The sequence below is a fragment of the Azolla caroliniana genome, unplaced genomic scaffold (assembly GCF_043228905.1).
Source record: "Azolla caroliniana isolate FFs.n. ecotype wild unplaced genomic scaffold, voAzoCaro1.0.p SCAF_5, whole genome shotgun sequence".
NCBI classification, from domain to species: Eukaryota; Viridiplantae; Streptophyta; class Polypodiopsida; order Salviniales; family Salviniaceae; genus Azolla; species Azolla caroliniana.
This window is the reverse complement of record NW_028230440.1, coordinates 1,748,645-1,766,189: the sequence shown is the minus strand read 5'-3', so window position 1 is coordinate 1,766,189 and position 17,545 is coordinate 1,748,645. Positions and strand designations below refer to the sequence as shown.

Sequence of the window (17,545 nt, the reverse complement as noted above, 5' to 3'; positions counted from 1 at the left end):
AAGATTCATTCATCGTATTCTTTCTGCAAAAACTAAGAAGCAGCCGCACATCAATGGGTCCGATTGGTTAGCTGCGAAATTATGTGATGCCGATCCGAACAAATAATATATGTGTATGTGTGTTATCGTGATGAACCATGCTCTTGCTTGCTATAGATAGATAAGACTCCCAATAATAATGAATGAATGGTGATCACTGATATGTATGATCTGTTGAAGGGTTACTAGTGTGAATGAATGAATGAATGAACTGAATGCTTAATACATAGTTAAAACTTAAAGAGTTAAAAAACAGTGAAGTTGGGACAGAAGCAAAACCAACAGAAATACTTTACAGTATTATGAGAACTGTCTCTTTCTCTCTCTTTTTAATCCCTCTCTCTCTCTCTCTCTCTCTCTCTCTCTCTCTCTCTCTAACTCTATATGTATGTATCTGAGCTTCCATGGCTTCTCCAGCTGCCTGACTGACAGAGGTTGACACATCCTTCTCCCTTGTCGCCTTCCAGGTATCGCATCCTTCTTCTTCTCTCTACCTTTCTCTTCTTCGTCTCCCCACTTCCACTTGCTCAGATCTGTCCCTTCTCGCTAACCCTATTGAATCTGTTTCGTTTGCATTCCAATTCATGACATCTCCCGACTATTCCATCCATTAATTCTAAAAGGAAGAAAACGAATCGGAAGTAAAAGAAATCTTCTGTTCGCAAGCTTTCTCTGCTTAATTTCTGTTCTCATCTATATACCTTCAATAATTCTAACGACAGGAATATTATCCTCTCATCGATTTCTCACTTCATCTCCCTTTATTCCCACGTTTCGTGATATATATATGTTTCGATCCGGATCAGCATTGATCTATTGATTCTTGAACTACTATTCTCTGTTTAATTCTCTCTTTTCTGTAGCTTCTTTTAGAGTGTAAGCATAACAGGAAGTGGAATGGATATCCATTCCCATTTCATTTTCTCTCTGTAATATTATCACCCGTTTCAACACTAGATAGTCTTGAAATCTTTGCTAGTGTATTGGATTTAAGATCTATACACTATTTGATACTGTATAAATGGTGCAATTTGCAGTTAGAACAGTTAAATTTAGCCAAAATTGCCGAATCTAGTAAGCAGATCTATACATTATTTTGATGCATAATGAACAATGCCTTTTGGAATTAGAAAAGTTCAATTCACATGGCAAAAGAATGCAGAATCTAGTAGTCTGCTGATACTGTATTATCTTACAGATCTGTTCGTCTTTTAATATTATTGTACATACTTCATTTTTTGTAATTCAAAGAGTTTAATTTCCACAGTGAAAGATGCCGCCACGCCGACCATCAGCCGTTACTCCCCGACGATTCAATGGAAAATCAAGCTTCGCAGATCTAAATCCATTCAAATTCACTCAGAGATCTCCGTTTCTCTCTGTCTGTCTTGTCTTAGTGGTGAGCACATATAAGTGCCTTTCCTTCCTGTCAAAGATTTGATATACAATCTTCTTTGTATGATTTTGCAAAAAGATTCGTTGACAGGTGAACTAACCTATAGGTTTTTGGGACTTTGTTCAGGGCATTGTCATCCTAGTGTGCTATTCTTTCTCGAGCACCTCGAGTAAGTTCTTATTTCTTTTTCAATCATAATGATTATGTTTTAGCGATATTTTTCAAAAAAAAATTTCTCTGGCCAATTTCCTATTTCATTAAAATATGTAAAAGATTCAAGATCTAAGCTTGTAAGCAGCATACATTAGATCTGTCCATTTCCGGTTTGCTTATTTCCTATTTCATGAACTTCATGTTTATACCATACAACTTGTAACTATCGTACATTAGCTATCACCATTGCTTATTTCCATTTATTTTCATGTAACAGATCCAACAAAGGCAGTAAATGATCAATCTTCAGCAACAATTGCACGAATTTATGGGAGTCTTAATACGGAAGGAACAGCAGAAGATGAGAAAGGTACTCTTCTACAGAATGTTTCATGAGATCTTGGTTAAGTATAGTAAGATCGAGGGGGAAAAACTGTCTTTCCTTGATGCCCCTGATCAACTAGTAGGATCTGGGTTAAGAATAGTAAAATCAAGTAAAAAAGAGGATACAGATAGTGCTCAAATAGAACATGCAAGTCAGAACAAGTGGATGAATTGACTGTATTCTTGCTCTTAATAGCATGTATATTTGTTTGAGAGGGGGGTTGACCACGGCACGGGTATGTGGGAAAAATGTTGGAAATTAGGGTCATTTGGGAAAATAAAGAAACAGTCAGGGGCATTTAGGATATCAAGGAAAATTTAAAGTGTGTTTCAGAGTTTTCCCGTAAGATAAATTTATTAAGATCATCTAATGTTTGATTTATTTTTTTCAGAAGAGTTTGCTTCAAGACCAGAGTGTAGAACTGCAGTATGCGAAGTTCTTCCTTTACTCAAGAAGGTATACACAGACTCCATGGATCATATTCTCCATGTAGGACCATCTGCATGTGCTGTTGTCTTGAAACTTCTTAAAGAAGAAAAAGCAGAAGCATGGGGATTGTTACCGTTTGATCCTAAACCTCCAGTTCATAGTGTATGTGAAAATCTCATTCGGAAGGGTCTGATTCGTGTTGCCGATGTTACTCAGCCGTTTCCCTATAGATCAAACTCTTTCTCTCTTGTTCTAGCCAATGATATTGTGGACTCCATGACATCCAAACAGCTCAATATTACCCTTAGAGAGCTCGCACGAGTTACATCGGAAAGTGTTGTCGTCCTTGTAAGTAAGTAAAGTTCTCCCTACCTTATCAATGCAATGTTGTTATAGTGTTTTAGTCTAGTACTAGCTCATTCATCTCATTATGATTCTTAGGTTTAGTATGAAGTGTCATCTTCATTACGTTGTTAAGGATTTTTTGACATTGCAGATGGAAAATCAGTCCAAAAGATGCATGATCCTACTGGCGAGGGAATCAAATCAACTTCTAAAATGGTGAGTTTGAAAGCTCCGTACTATAACATATGCTATACATCTTCATGTTTGCAAGTAATTACGTAATAGCAGGATGTCGATATATATATATACTCATTTTTAGCATGTAATTATGTATAATGAGGGTCATGGAAAATTTCTGGGTGCAGCTGAAACCTCGTAGTAAGCTTTGGTGGCAACATCATTTTCAACTGTATGGCCTACAGGAAAGCAAAGAAGCTACTGAGAGATTTGACAGTCTTCTGTCGAAAACGAAATTCAAACCAAATTACTATATCTTTCATCTCATATCCACAGATGTTAGAAGGTAAAATGTACCTAACTAAAATTTCAATTGAATTATGTATCCATCATGTATTTTACTGCATCTAGGACTGTATCTAAGATGAAAAAATAACCACAATAATTTGAACGCGAGACTGCTTTTCGTAATATGCATGCTATAACCGAAAATCTTGTACACATTGATCAATTCTTTAAAATTTGAGCCCACTTGATTTCAAGTGAAGGCCAGCATTTTCCAAAGGTTGCAAGCCTATATAAAAATATAAATGATATATAGATAATCATGGGTAGCTAGACCAATTCGACTGTCCATATTCAAATTTGAAACTTCAAGAATGTATGCTATGTTTCATGTGAAACCTTATATTGGCAACAGTGAATATTCTTTATGTTGTCTACCGGCATGCACCCTTTTTATTGTCTGACGGCCCATCTAAAATCTTGTACACATTGATAAATTCTTTTAAATTTGAAGCCCACTTGATTTCAAATGAAGGCCAGCATTTTCCAAAGGTTGCAAGACTATATAAAAATATAAATGATATATAGATAATCCTGGGTAGCTAGACCAATTCGACAGTCCATATTCAAATTTGGAACTTCAAGAATGTATGCTATGTTTCATGAATAACCTTATATTGGCAACAGTGAATATTCTTTATGTTGTCTACCGTCATGTACCCTTCTTATCATCTGAAGGCCTATGCACACACTGTATCTTTTATTTATCCATTATGACTATGTGAAGGGCCAGTTTGAGAATATCGATGAAGATACCGTAAACTTCAGTGGTAAGCGATTTTTTCAAGGTGAATTGTCTCAGTTTTAAGGGTTCCATAAGATATTCTTTCTACTGCCTGGAGCTTAAAAAATAATATGCATCATTTCAAAGATCAAGGATTCTTAAAACTAAAGTGGAGGAAATTTTGGGCATTGAGATCCGTAAAGGGTGTCCTACATTTTAGAAGTTACGATCCTTGTTTTGGATGTATCTATACACTCATGGAGAAAGGGAAATTAAGATGGTTGTCTTAAGCGTATCATGAAATCTCATACATAGGGCATTTTTGCCTTCAGCTAGTTGGTGTACAATTAGATTATTGCATGATAAGAACATTTAATTTTCAACCTGTGTAATATATCTGAGTTGGTGATAGTTTTTCTACACAAGTTGAACATGATTCCTGCATTTCTTCTATTTCTTCAATCTTGTTTTAATCTTTAGCTTATCCCTTCCATTTTCTTTTTAATATGTTAATCAGGTGAAAAGTCTTTTAAGACGAGGCGCTTGGGGCAAGATCATGATGATCAAATTTTATAGAATGCTCTCTTAGAAATTCATGTACCTAATTTGTATTTGTTTTACTGGAGATTTGTGAGATTAATAACACTGTTGTGTCATTATTAGATTCCAGAGAGATAACATTGCAATTTTGAGGGCAAGAAAACATTATACAAAGATATATGCTAAATGCATATTCTCCATGTCTCCTATTTAATCTCCGGTGAATCTCTCATTATTTGTTCCTCACATCTATTTTGAGCTATGGCTGTGCTGTAGCCTACTATGTATCACTACTGCTTAATTTAATGTCTCATGTTTGATATTTAAACTTCCTATGCTAATTACTAATGAGTTTGAAATCTTATGATGATAATTCTAAGGTTAATTAAACATAGCATGCTTCGTTACTTATCCCCGCTTGATTCGTTGCTAATTATTTCTACGTCATTGCAGTGTTAACATTTTACCTACATTTTGTACCTTAATGAACTGACAGACTTAGGAAGCTTTTGCACATTTGAAATGCTAACACTTTAATCAGTTGTTGGGGTAGTGATCAGTAATTATTTCACTTATGAAGGGATATAGGTACCATTGCATTTGCAATATTGTAGTCTCTTGCTCACCCACTGAACTGCTTGTGGAATTGGAAGGCTTCAGAAAGCAAATCAGAGTTTTGGAGGATTGAATTGAATGCATAGAGTTACAAAAACATGTTTCAGGTGATCTGATGTTCTGAAGATCAAGTGCATACTTCTTGAGCGAATTATTAGGAGAAAGTTAAATAAATTGGCGGTTCAGTAATACCATTGCAAACTTTCAAATGTCGGCAAAACCTCTCCCACTTCCACTGCTTACAATAAGCATTCATGCTCAAAAGTGTCTTCTTTCACTTGTTTAAACATACAATAACTGTTTCTTCCCAATGTTACAAACAAACACACTCGAAGCATCTCTTTCAAATACATCTGATTCAATCTTTCAGTTTGATTGATCACATACTCTCCCCATGCTTTTTCATTGGAAAACATTTGCATCAGCCACAACCTAATTTTAGATTTGCTCTTGTCATAAAGATCAAACGTGTTCATTGAATTGAATCACCAAACCAAACTCTTCCCTTACTGCAAATATAAAAGCTATAATATAACATGAACAATTATTTCGCTTTGATTCTTTTGATCTGTGTAGCAACCATGTCGTGAAACTGAACAGATATGATGGAAAAGCGTTTGCTATAAATAACCCAGAATCATGTCCAGAAATAACGACATGGTTTAGAAGAAAATGAAGAGCCCTTTCCCAATATAATTACATTTTAGAATACAGTAATATATATGTATGTATATGCTAAGATCCATTTGCTTCCTTGCCATTGGATTATAAGACTTTTAGAGCCTGGCTGAGATATACAGAATTCAACCACAATCTGGCTGTGTGAACAAGGATGGTTTCCAAAAGATTCATCACAATGATTTCGATCTTTCAACTCCTCGATACCAAATTTTCACTTTCCATGAGTCCATTAAGTCCATTTAAGACAGGAGGATTGATCTTTTTGTTCATTGTTTCCTCTTCTTCCTCATCCTCGTCCCATTGGCCATTGAAACTTTCATCTTCCGTCAGTGATTTCTCTGTATTTCCACTTGGCTGACCATATCAAGACAAATAGACACATTAGAGACAAACTAAATGCAGCAAGAAAGAAACATCTGCTAGATAATGATCAAAGAAACATAATTTATTTGACCAGAGCCATTTTCATTAAGAAATGTTTGGTCTAATCTTCTCTAAAGCTTTTATAACTATTAGGAAAGAACTGAACTTCACAGTAATCTTTACAAATGTTCTTTTTCTATTATCACAAATTTAGAAGGCTTCAACAAATCTGCCGAAGAAATCATGTTGTATGCATATTGACAAGTGGGCTTACATTTAGCCCTACTTCTCTAAAAGAGTTAATTATTCATGAAAAGCTAACAGTGATGGATCAACTACAATAAACAGATATTTTCAACTTCAACTCTAAATTAGAGTCACATAAACATATATTCCTATCAAATACAAATTACTGAGGGAAAACTTCTTTTACAGAACATCTCTAATGACTGACTCATTTAAGTACTAAATGAAGCTCGACTGCCAATATAAAGGGAAAACATCACAATCATAGAACATTTCTTGTGAAATTGATCTTGTAGTATTATCATAATTTCTAATATCCAAAACCTACTTTACCTCTTCACCCATTAGACCTTGAATAGCAGCACGTGCTGCATGTACCCTTCCGAGAAGTCGCCACAAAAAATTGTAATCTTGTTTAAATCCTTCTGCTATTGCAAGCTCTTTTTTGGCCTGTAAATAAAAATAAAAAATCTCAACAATAGAAAAGTATAGCCCAAGAAACCACTCTCTGACAACCCACCTACCTCTATAAGGAAGTCAAAATTCAGAGGTTTCTGTGGATCTGGCGTCCGGGTTGTGTGTTGGCATATCAACAGAAGGGCACGTTCATACGCCGCCATAGGATATACAAACAGTTCAGTCTCAACATAGCATGACTCCTCCCTGTATTCCCCCTCGCATATGAAACCATATAACCATCACTTCAAATATGAAATAAATATTAACCAACATTACCTCAGTTCTCCAAGACACAATCATTAACCTTAACCTTAGTCTTCCCAAGACCCAAATATTTATCTTAGTCTTCGAAGGCACGAATATTAAACTGAACATTGCATTATTTTTCTATGGCAACCCACCCCTAACTTACTCTTCAAAGACATGAATATTATTATCCTATTCTTTTGAGAAATTAACATTACCTTATTCTATTAAATGAATATTGGCCAATGTTACCTTACTCTTCCAAGACATTCAGATGCAGCATCAAGGCGCCCAAGTTCTCGAAGTGCGGTACCCTTAATTAAGTTACCGACAGCAAAATTATCTTCTGTTTCTACTTCCTGGTTTAGTATAGAAAAAACATGAATAATTTCTACTCTTGATGAGCAAGCACATAGAACTACTAGACTATATTCACCCACCTCCTCGTCTGCACTAACTAGCCATGACGTTTGAGGTTCAGTTTGTGAATCCCCTTCTTTGGATTCATCTGATTTACAATACATTGTTTCTGCATCATCGATTATTTGTATGACTTTTTCAAGTTCACCTGGAGGCATCTAGAGGTGGCAAACAAGAAGTGATTAGAGAATTAGAGTAATAAGTAATAGTGAAAATAACAATCAGCAAAGGTTCAGTTTGAACCGAACCACGAAACCACAGCTTAATGGCTTAACGGTTTGATTGTTTTTAAAAAAAAATAAAATTTTAAAACAACCTTTTCCTTTTTAAGCCTAATTCTCACATTTTAGGAAAAATCTTTAAAATTTTAAATTTTGAATTTTGACCTAAGTTGAAAACCGAAACCGAACCATGAAACCGCAGTTTTAGCGATTTAATGGTTTAACGGTTTGGATTTTTACCTAACGGTTTCAGTTTAAACAGTTTTGTGGTTCGGTTCGGTTCGATTCAGGTTTCAAAAATTTTAAACGGTTCGGTTTGGACACTCTCGAACCAAACCAGACCGTTGCCAATTGTTAAGTGAAAAGATCAACAAATCATAAGAATGAAATACCTGAGGAAACGAATTCCACAAATAAAGAAACTCTATCCCACTGATGGAACCTTGAAAACTCTTTACTCCCTCCTCTCTATCAAGACAATGATCTTTCACCTGAAATTGGAAAAAAAGAATTCCAGATTTTTACCATCTTCATTTGCATATTCTATAGTGCATTCATAAGCCCCAGATCAATGCATTTATATAAATACACATTATGTGTGGCTTTTTTTGGGGCCTGAGAAGAGGGGAAATGGAGGCCCTTCAGATCACTATAAGTAGTTTAGTTCCATATGGCACTTTGGCCTTTTCCAGTTCCTTCACTTTATTTCACCATCAGATAGCTAGGAAAACAGATGGTTTGAATCCAAAAAAAGTGCGCAAAGCTTCCTCTCCTTTCTATACCTTCCTTGAAACATATTGTTCTTCTGCCAAGACTCGCCCAGACATTGTTCCTCTCATTAGCCCTTGAACCTGAAGCCAAAACCCATAGATAACACCAGTTCTAGACCAGTATTAAATCACTGACCACTGCATACACTTCCAATAAAATTATCAGATAATAAATTTAATATGAAACCTAACCACGGACCTTACCGAACTCCTCAGCAGCATCACTTGATAGTCCTTGCATAGAGAGGGAAACGCCCTGCAAAAGTATTCATCTGAATCGAGTAGGGATAAAGACGAAGACATGAACTACTATGCCTAAGCCTTTAAAATGTTCATGATAGGAAATGATTACAACCTGATCACTCTTCAGCAACATAAATTACTAGAGGGCTTCAAGTTACTCACATGCATGTAAGCAAAAAATGCTCGAGACCACACACTGTCTTTCTCCAGCTCTTCCCAACATCTTTGGGCATCTTTCCACTGTTTTATATGAGATACTAATCACAATCTTTTGATTTATTTAAAACTCCATACACTTAGAAACATTTCTTGAATTCGAAAGCTCTCCAATAACATAAGTTTTGCAAACTGAAGAATATTGGCAATAGCTTCACTTTACTCACTTTGAGTTGTAGCATGTAGCTTACACCTAGTTCATAAATCCAAGCATGTCGCAATTTGAAGAATTTTGACTCCTCGGGAAGGTGCAAACCCTACAAGAATCATAGAGTTAAGCATGCACACTATTTTAAATCAAGGGTAGGATGCAATGGCACCAAAGTTTGAAAAACTCGACACATCCTTTACCTCATCTAGCCTCAAAAAGTACAGAACAGATCCATCCAAATCTCCTTTGAGACGTTGCAAACGTCCTCTGTAGAAACTGCAAAATCCCAAACGATAATTGACTTGACTATGGATCCATTAATAAATCATGTGGTTAGTAACAATGCTGGTAGAAGTGTTTATATTATCCATCTTATGTCATAACTAAAAACAAGCAAGCATTTTTGTAGGCACCTCAAAAAAAAGCTGTCTGGATAATTTTCATCAAGCACTGAGAGAACTCTTTCAGCAGACTGTACATGCTGCTGACGCTCCTGATCAATAACAAATTTCAGTTCAAACATAAACTGATTTAGAAAAAAACACGAATTATGTATGTATGCACACTTGTTTATGGAACTTACATATTCAACCGTTCATGAACTACAAATAAGATAAAGGCTGAATATGAGAATAAAATGTTGAAGTAACAATAATTAGGGGCTAATTGTCCAAAATGGACATCTACCTACTGTCATAATTAAGATGATTATACATTCTTAAAAATATAAAATATAGCACTAATTTAGGGCTGTAATCTAATTATTACAAATCACCTTTTATAACTAAAAGGTGGCCCAAAATCGCGCATCTTTCACTGCACTGATGATGATGAGGAAATTACATTTCCTGGATGCGTTTTCATTATTAATAGTGCCAAAAAACAAATTTTATATTCACTAAACATACAATACAGGTTAAAAGAAAACAAATGCCAATCAAGTTTGTTTTTTTGAGAATTTTCCTAAAAAACTTATAGGTACTCAATAGATAAAGGTTTTCAATATTTGGCCTCTTGTACTTAATAAGGACAGAAATCCTGAACCTTCAAATAATATGGAATAGCAAAAGAGCTGATGACAACCCATACAAAATACAACAGACAATAAAAAGCATGGCTCAGATGGTAATAAATTCCCCGATATGTGCTTTTACTTCTTCTCTGTTTTCGTCCCATTTTCTTCTTGGTTTTTCTTTTGTATTTTTAAATACAGGTTATATTAACTGTCCAGGAAGTCCCTCTGAATTGCCATGTGGTCTAATTCTGAATGAGGTACATGCTGACAGAAAAAAGACGCCCCTTGACTAGAAAAGAAAGTGCCAACAAACTGAAGTTAGATTTATTTCTTCCTCAAATTACCATACGAATGATTAGGCCACTGCGATTTCCACACGCCGACACGCGGATTCAGCATGAAGGGCGGGCAATTTATTCCCCGATCGAACGAATGAATGAATAGGGTGTTGTTTGCAATAACAAGGAACGTTAACTGGAAACGCGGTCAACTAACGGGCACAAGTGCAATAACCAAAACTGAACAAAGCCTTGAAAATACAATCACCAAATGTTGTCTAGCTGAGAGAAGATATGATGCAATCGCGAAAAGTCAACACTAGAACCATGACTGGTTAAATGGTATGCTTGCCTCGAAGTTATAACAACACACAAAGAGTCGGCCAAAAAAGAGGTGGAAGAATAGCTCAACCAAAACCATCTAGCCAAGGAGGAGGAACAACCTGATGAAGAAGTAAAATAGGAGGGACAGAAGTAAAATAGATAAAAGAATTCATCCAGAAGTATTACTGTCCCAACAAAAAAATTAAAAAAGAATGTGGGCATCCTCTTCAGGAGAATGTAAGAGGAATGTGAATACTATCATGGCTCAGCACATCCCTGCCAAACTTGAAACCTATATAGAGCAGTACCTATTTAGTAGTAAATTCTAGAAGGATTCGATTACACAATCTGCTCTCTTGTACCCAAGTTCTATGGATAGTTTAATCACACATTCCGCATTCTTATACCAATTCTGAGGGGGATTCTTAGTAAGACCTCCACCCTCCTGTCCATGTTCTAAGAGGGTTTCTAAGTTGGTTTCCACCCTTTTCTATGGCAGATAGAATTTCCTTTATGGATGTCGAGCTTCCTCAGGGTCCAGGGGTCATGCATATTGCTTACAGAAAATGTCATGATATTTTTTATGCAGAATATTTTACAACTGATGGTGTTGTTTCTCATTCTTCGTTAGTCAACACTTTCAGACTTATCCCCTTTCTTGTGCCTGCATAGACAACTGAGGAGGTGTCAAACCCCCACTCATGTTGTTACATATTTTGTCTTAGTTCATCTTCAAACAAAGGCTTAAAACAGGGGTATATAATAGGACCCCAAAACCACCAAAATTGCCAAGTGGCCTATTTCTGATGGTTCGCTTGTTTCAGTTTCTCCACTATATCACCACTGTTTTATCTATGCTTCAACTGTTTGGTGGCATAAAATTTCCCAGTTTTTATCAGAGAAATTTCTCTTTATGGTTTGTATATTGCATGTACAGAAATCCTTTATAACTGCTGTGTGACCCAATTCTGAGGGAAATACAAACGCATAGACCATACAACAGCTGTCACCAAGAGCCTTAGTTATATCATCGAGAAATACCATGAAATGAACAAGTAATAAATCACTGTGGTATTCTGGCAGCAGAATCACTGTGGTATTCTCAGTTTTTATCAGAGAAATTTTCTTTCTGGTTTGTATATTGCATGTACAGAAATCCTTTACAACTGCTGTGTGACCCAATTCTGAGGGAAATACAAATGCATAGACCATACAACAGCTGTCACCAAGAGCCTTAGTTATATCATCGAGAAATACCATGCAATGAACAAGTAATAAATCACTGTGGTATTCTGGCAGCAGAATCACTGTGGTATTCTCAGTTTTTATCAGAGAAATTTTCTTTCTGGTCTGTATATTGCATGTACAGAAATTTCTCTTTATGGTTTGTATATTGCATGTACAGAAATCCTTTACAACTGCTGTGTGACCCAATTCTGAGGGAAATACAAACGCATAGACCATACAACAGCTGTCACCAAGAGCCTTAGTTATATAATCGAGAAACACCATGCGATGAACAAGTAATAAATCACTGTGGTATTCTAGCAGCAGAATCTAGTGATTTCTCTTGTGAGTTTGTTTTGCAACTAGAAGGTAGTTCCCTATTAGCATTCCTCGCATCAGTTAAATAACAAAAGAGGAATTTTTTACTGGGGAGAGATGACCCTCAGTTTGACTACGAATGATGATTGGAAATAGGCCAATCACATGTCAAAGAGTGCCATGTGTCGAAACTCTCACCTTCTATCACAAGAAAATTTTAAGTGAGAAGGAAAGTTGCATGGCCAGATGTATAATATACCCAAAAAGAGACAAATGAATGATAGTTCTTAAAAACTTACCTGAGGAATGGAGAAAAAGGCTGGTAAGATGACATGGTACGATAACAGCAAGCTGTACAAAGGGGGAAATAGCATCTCAGAAAAAAGTCAGGACTTTTAACTTCATAGATATGTTTTTAGTGGGTATAAATGCAATAAAGCATGACTAGATAATGTAACACTGGACAACCTACACGCCAGACACTGAAGCTCGAAGGCCACCACCGTGAAGAGCCTCATCAATTGCACTGAGCCCTGCTTTTCGATCACTAGGGAAACCTAGCACTGATAATAAACGTAACAACTTTGGGGGAAGCATTGAAATAGCCAAGCTGAAGCCACCAAAACCTAGTTTAACTGCACCAGTATCATGTTCACTTGCAATAGACCGCCCCTGTTCATGTACATACATAACAAGCTGGATTAAACTTTAGAAAGTGTCTGAAATTTCACCACTTATACAAGGATGATATCAAGTTAGCTACATTGCTTTGTAGTATGTTGTTACAGTGTTTGTATCCACGAATTGCTTTCCGAATCAACAAAGCTGCCTGATCTTTGAGGAATGACAAATAACAGAAAATGAGAATTTGATGAACTGAATAAAAAATGTACTATGATTAAACTTTGAGGTAAACAGATGAGAATATGACCTTGAAAAATGCTGCTAATGATTCTTCAAAGAAACAAAGTAGAGCAGAAAGATATGTAGACTCTGCTTCAATAATCCGGCTGAACAGTGACGAAGAATCAGCAAAATAAAATAAAACAAGATGGGGAGATGGCAACTATACAAACCCCTGGGTAGGTAGCATATAATAATTTATACCAATAAAATGACATCTATAAAGTGAAAACAGAATATCCTCCAAACATAGAGTCTGATAAAATCAGAAAGAGAGTACCAGATTTTTGAAAATGAAACCACAACCATCAAAACACGGCGATGATGTACATGATGTCAGATTCAAATTTCTCGTATCATTTTCAAAATTTGTTTATAATTAGCTCTCATCCATGTTTCACTGAATATTGCAGAGTATGTACTACAGACAACTCTCGATTCTAGATAAACTTAAAAGAAAGCGAGTATTTTGTAATTAAGTTAGCATTAATAAAATTTAGAAGAAAACAGTTACACAGAACAATTCATAGAAAACGATTTAAAACCTTGTAAAATAGCTTAAGAGCTGAACTTCCTTAAATGTCTATATAGGACTGCAACTAATGTAGATCTTTTGTAATTAAATTAGCATTAATAGAACTTAGAAGAAAACAGCATTACACAGAACAATTCATAGAAAACAATTTGGAACCTTGTAAAATAGCTTAAGAACTGAACTCCCTTAAAAGTCTATACAGGACTGCGACCATTAATTCAGTATTCCTCTTTTTAGCCAATGCCATAGATATCTTTCTAGCACAATGAAAGGAAACTTTAAAAACCACATGATGAATGAAAAATGGACCAATAGAGCTTGAATTAGAAAACAAGAAAATGGGGAAAGGAAATCTGTAATTATTACCAGCTAAGCTCCTTTTCAGAAATACATGGTGTAGGGGACTGTGATACAAAATAGCCCATTCCCCAAGAAGCAATGCTTTGTGCCCATCCTTTTTTAGGTATATGCTCTCCAGCTAAGTTTGCTGCATATTGCAACCTTTCTATTGCTTGTTTTCTGCATTTCAACAGCTGACTCATGAAAAATAATATCTCAACATGCGCCATTCATTTTTGTTTCTTGCATCATACAAAGTACACAAAAAAACAACTATTATCTACCTATCCTCCTCTGTGCCTGTAATCCCTGCTTTTGCAAAGAGAATAACAGCATGACAATGAGTGAAGATAGGAACAGAACCAGAAACAGAATCCCTTGTCCTGGACCTTTCTTCAATGAAGCTCTCTGCTTCATCAAACTTCCCTTGAAGGAAAAGCCTGCCAGAAATTCGCATTATTTAAGGCAATCCTCCTATTATTATTATTCTTGAAAAACCATCTATCTATGGATTTCTTGTATAAAATTAAAAAATACACACTACTATGCCAGGAAAGGGAGATACTTCCCCTCTGAATATGAACATGTATAGAGACATAGCAAAAATAAATAAATGACATGTGTATAGATGCCTTCCTGTATAATGAGGGAAAAACAGGACGAGAACAAAAACTAGCTCCCATTGCATATGGTTGTCACATTATACATGTGATAAAAAGGTGAGAAAATGAAGGTACTCACAAAGAGCCAAAAAAATTCAAAGAGAGGTTATATTAATTGCACAAATTATGCTCACAACAAGCCAAGAAATTGCACGGAAGAAGAGAATGAATGCTATATCTACTCCTTTATCATGATTTTCAATGGAACCTAGGAAAATCACTCTTCGACCATCTCTTTATCATCGTGTCATTTAAATTTAACCAAAGGAATGAAACCAAGCTTGATTCAGACAGCACAATAAATGTAACCATCATCCATATTTATATCAATTCTTGCACAACTAGTTCAGAATGTTCTCCGCCTATAAGTCTTATCTGTACCCAATAGCTTGATCAGGACATACAAGTTTTGATGTGAAAATATCTACAAAACGTGCCACATAAGCCATGACGGATGGGTTTTTTCTCATCACATGTGCAAAATGAACAGAATGCACATACAATTTTGGCTCAATTGGCTAATCCCTGGTTACACAAAGAAATATATATGCTCTGAACCCAAAATCAGTCGAAAAGGATTCTCAAAAAACTGTCCAGTTGCTTCCATAGAGAAATTCATCACTCAAAGGCGAAGGATTATTTTCACTCAAAGTTTTGGTATGGGAATAGAATGTCATTTTTGCTAGAAGAATCCTCATCTGATCACTATGCTCTGCAACCATATCAATTAATTTCCAGAAAATCACCCGATTGCTTGAATACTGGAAATTCGTAAAATTCATCCCCTATGGGAGAGGAGAAATTCCTAGATTTTTTTCTTTTATTAAACAAATGCTCTCGATCATAGAAATTCATCAATCAAAAGAAAAGTGATACAGTGTGTATAAAATTTGTTCTGAGAATATTTGACAGTAAAGAATACAGCTCTTACTCTACTGTCTAACTATATATATACTCTGAAATCAAATCATTCAATTTCTTGTTCTCAAAAATCGATTTCAACTGCTCGCATAGTGGCAATAAATTCATTACTTAAAGATAAAGGATCATATGATTTTGTTTGGGAGGGAGAGAGAGAGAGAGAGAGAGTATAAAAACCTGAGTGCGTTTTCAGCTTCATCGCAAGCGAGAGCAATTTCAGATCTGTGTGCTCCAGCCATGTTAAGTTGAAGAGTTCAAAAAAGTAATGATAAAAAGGGAGGAGGAAGAAGAAAGTGTTCGATTGGATCAAGCGTCATTCATAACATTCCATTCGTCCTTCTCTTCTGGCGTCACAAACACACGGTTCAGAGCGTTAGGTCTTGTATGTAACTTGCAAACATGACACACTGTGTCTGCGTAGAGAAAGGGAGACAGGGAGAGGAGCGCTTTCATGGAGTAGGTTCTCTCTGTCTGTCTCTGTCTCTGTCTGTCTGTCCGTAAGACTGTATGTATGTATGTATGTATCTATGTATGTATCTATGTACATACATACATATACGGTATACCATATACATACATATCATATATCCATTCACACATTGTAAATGTGTGTCTATGTATATATAGAAATATATCTTTTGGCTTCTGTTGTGTCAACATAGCACAAGCGTACGATAGCCAAGCGTACGATAGCCGAACTGAGACCGTATGGCTTCATCACAATGTACATATGCACTCCTTGTCTGTAAACCATCTCGAAGATCACTCCACCACACACACATTAAGATCATTGCCATGCATCTTTTGGAAAATGTAGAGCTTCTTATTTTTGTTTTGAGATGGATAGCCGGAATTCACCCGTATGTATTTGTAACTATGATTTGCCTCACGCACCAATATCGACCTCTCTGCTAGATGTCAATATACATTTCTTTCTTTCTTTCTTTCTCTTTACAATCTTCTTTTTTTCTTTTTCATGAAATGGGGATGTGTGGATGCTTCGTGATGGATAGAGCAACCCCTTGAGAGGTCCTTGATCAAAGCATAACTAATAGCTACACTAGTCTAGTGATCATTGGAGCCCTCTCCCGTGAAGGTACCCATGAATTTCATTTTACTTGTCCAGACGACTAGCCAGAGAAATGGGATAGCTAGTGTTGGCATGCAATTTTGGGTACTCGGCTAAAACTTAATGAGATTGAATTTGATGGGCTCCCCCTCCCCCTCTTCCCCTTTAAGAGAACCTTGACAATAATCTTAAGACTCGTCGTCCACACTATTATAACATTTTTCTAGTTCCTTTGTCCGCCATAACAATTTTCATCTTGAATATCCAACGAGAGACACAAGTTAATTCTAGCATTTGATTTATTTTATGATGAGAGGCAATTGTTGTAGGTTGTAGTTATATTCATTTTAGCCTTCCTTGGGCTACCAATGTACATGTTGTGTTAACAACAAGGGGATTTATGAACGTTTTTCAACAAACTCGAGGCCATGGCGCATTGTACATGTTGCCGATCTCAAGCCACAACGCTAAGGTTTGTTATCCATTGAAACACATGTGAAAAGAGGGGTTGCAATTGTAAATTTTCTACAACCCACTTTTCTCCTAGGCTTGCCCCCCAAACCCATAGATACAACTACACATTTATAACCAAGGTAGGTTTATTAAGCTACAATTCATTTTATATACCCAAGATTCCTAGATAATACTTTCACAATATTGCTTGAAACGTATTGTAGTTATGCTTGAGATTGTTATTGCCCTTGATGTTTGTCGACCATCTATCAAAGTTTTTAATAAATGCAAGACTTTCACTCGAGGACAAAATTGTTCATCATCATTTACGTAAACG

General features: G+C 36.0%; 2 protein-coding genes across 3 annotated transcripts; one reads left to right on the top strand and one right to left on the bottom strand.

Annotated features, from left to right (window-relative positions):
- The first annotated feature begins 364 nt into the window (after positions 1 to 364).
- LOC147863554 (putative pectin methylesterase CGR3) lies at positions 365 to 4,866 on the top strand. 2 transcript variants are annotated; one of them, XM_087319841.1, is made up of 8 exons: positions 365 to 506; positions 1,293 to 1,438; positions 1,562 to 1,604; positions 1,866 to 1,958; positions 2,365 to 2,754; positions 2,899 to 2,963; positions 3,113 to 3,270; positions 4,511 to 4,866. In XM_087319841.1, exons 2-8 carry the CDS (start codon positions 1,313 to 1,315, stop codon positions 4,512 to 4,514), a joined length of 879 nt encoding a protein of 292 aa, XP_087175967.1. In that variant the 5' UTR covers positions 365 to 506; positions 1,293 to 1,312; the 3' UTR covers positions 4,515 to 4,866. The 2 variants fall into 2 exon arrangements, with proteins under 2 accessions (XP_087175967.1, XP_087175966.1); XM_087319840.1 differs by having other exon boundaries at positions 366 to 506; positions 3,113 to 3,277; positions 4,519 to 4,866.
- An 885-nt stretch (positions 4,867 to 5,751) lies between these two features.
- On the bottom strand, positions 5,752 to 16,178 carry LOC147863553 (uncharacterized). Its single transcript, XM_087319497.1, has 19 exons — positions 15,864 to 16,178; positions 14,388 to 14,543; positions 14,131 to 14,283; positions 13,258 to 13,336; positions 13,090 to 13,155; positions 12,799 to 12,998; positions 12,626 to 12,677; positions 9,578 to 9,657; positions 9,365 to 9,440; positions 9,181 to 9,270; positions 8,960 to 9,037; positions 8,754 to 8,810; positions 8,567 to 8,635; positions 8,177 to 8,275; positions 7,584 to 7,721; positions 7,396 to 7,502; positions 6,963 to 7,101; positions 6,772 to 6,888; positions 5,752 to 6,183 (listed from the first exon to the last, which is right to left on the bottom strand). Exons 1-19 carry the CDS (start codon positions 15,923 to 15,925, stop codon positions 6,019 to 6,021), a joined length of 1,983 nt encoding a protein of 660 aa, XP_087175623.1. The 5' UTR covers positions 15,926 to 16,178; the 3' UTR covers positions 5,752 to 6,018.
- Between the last annotated feature and the right edge of the window lie 1,367 nt (positions 16,179 to 17,545).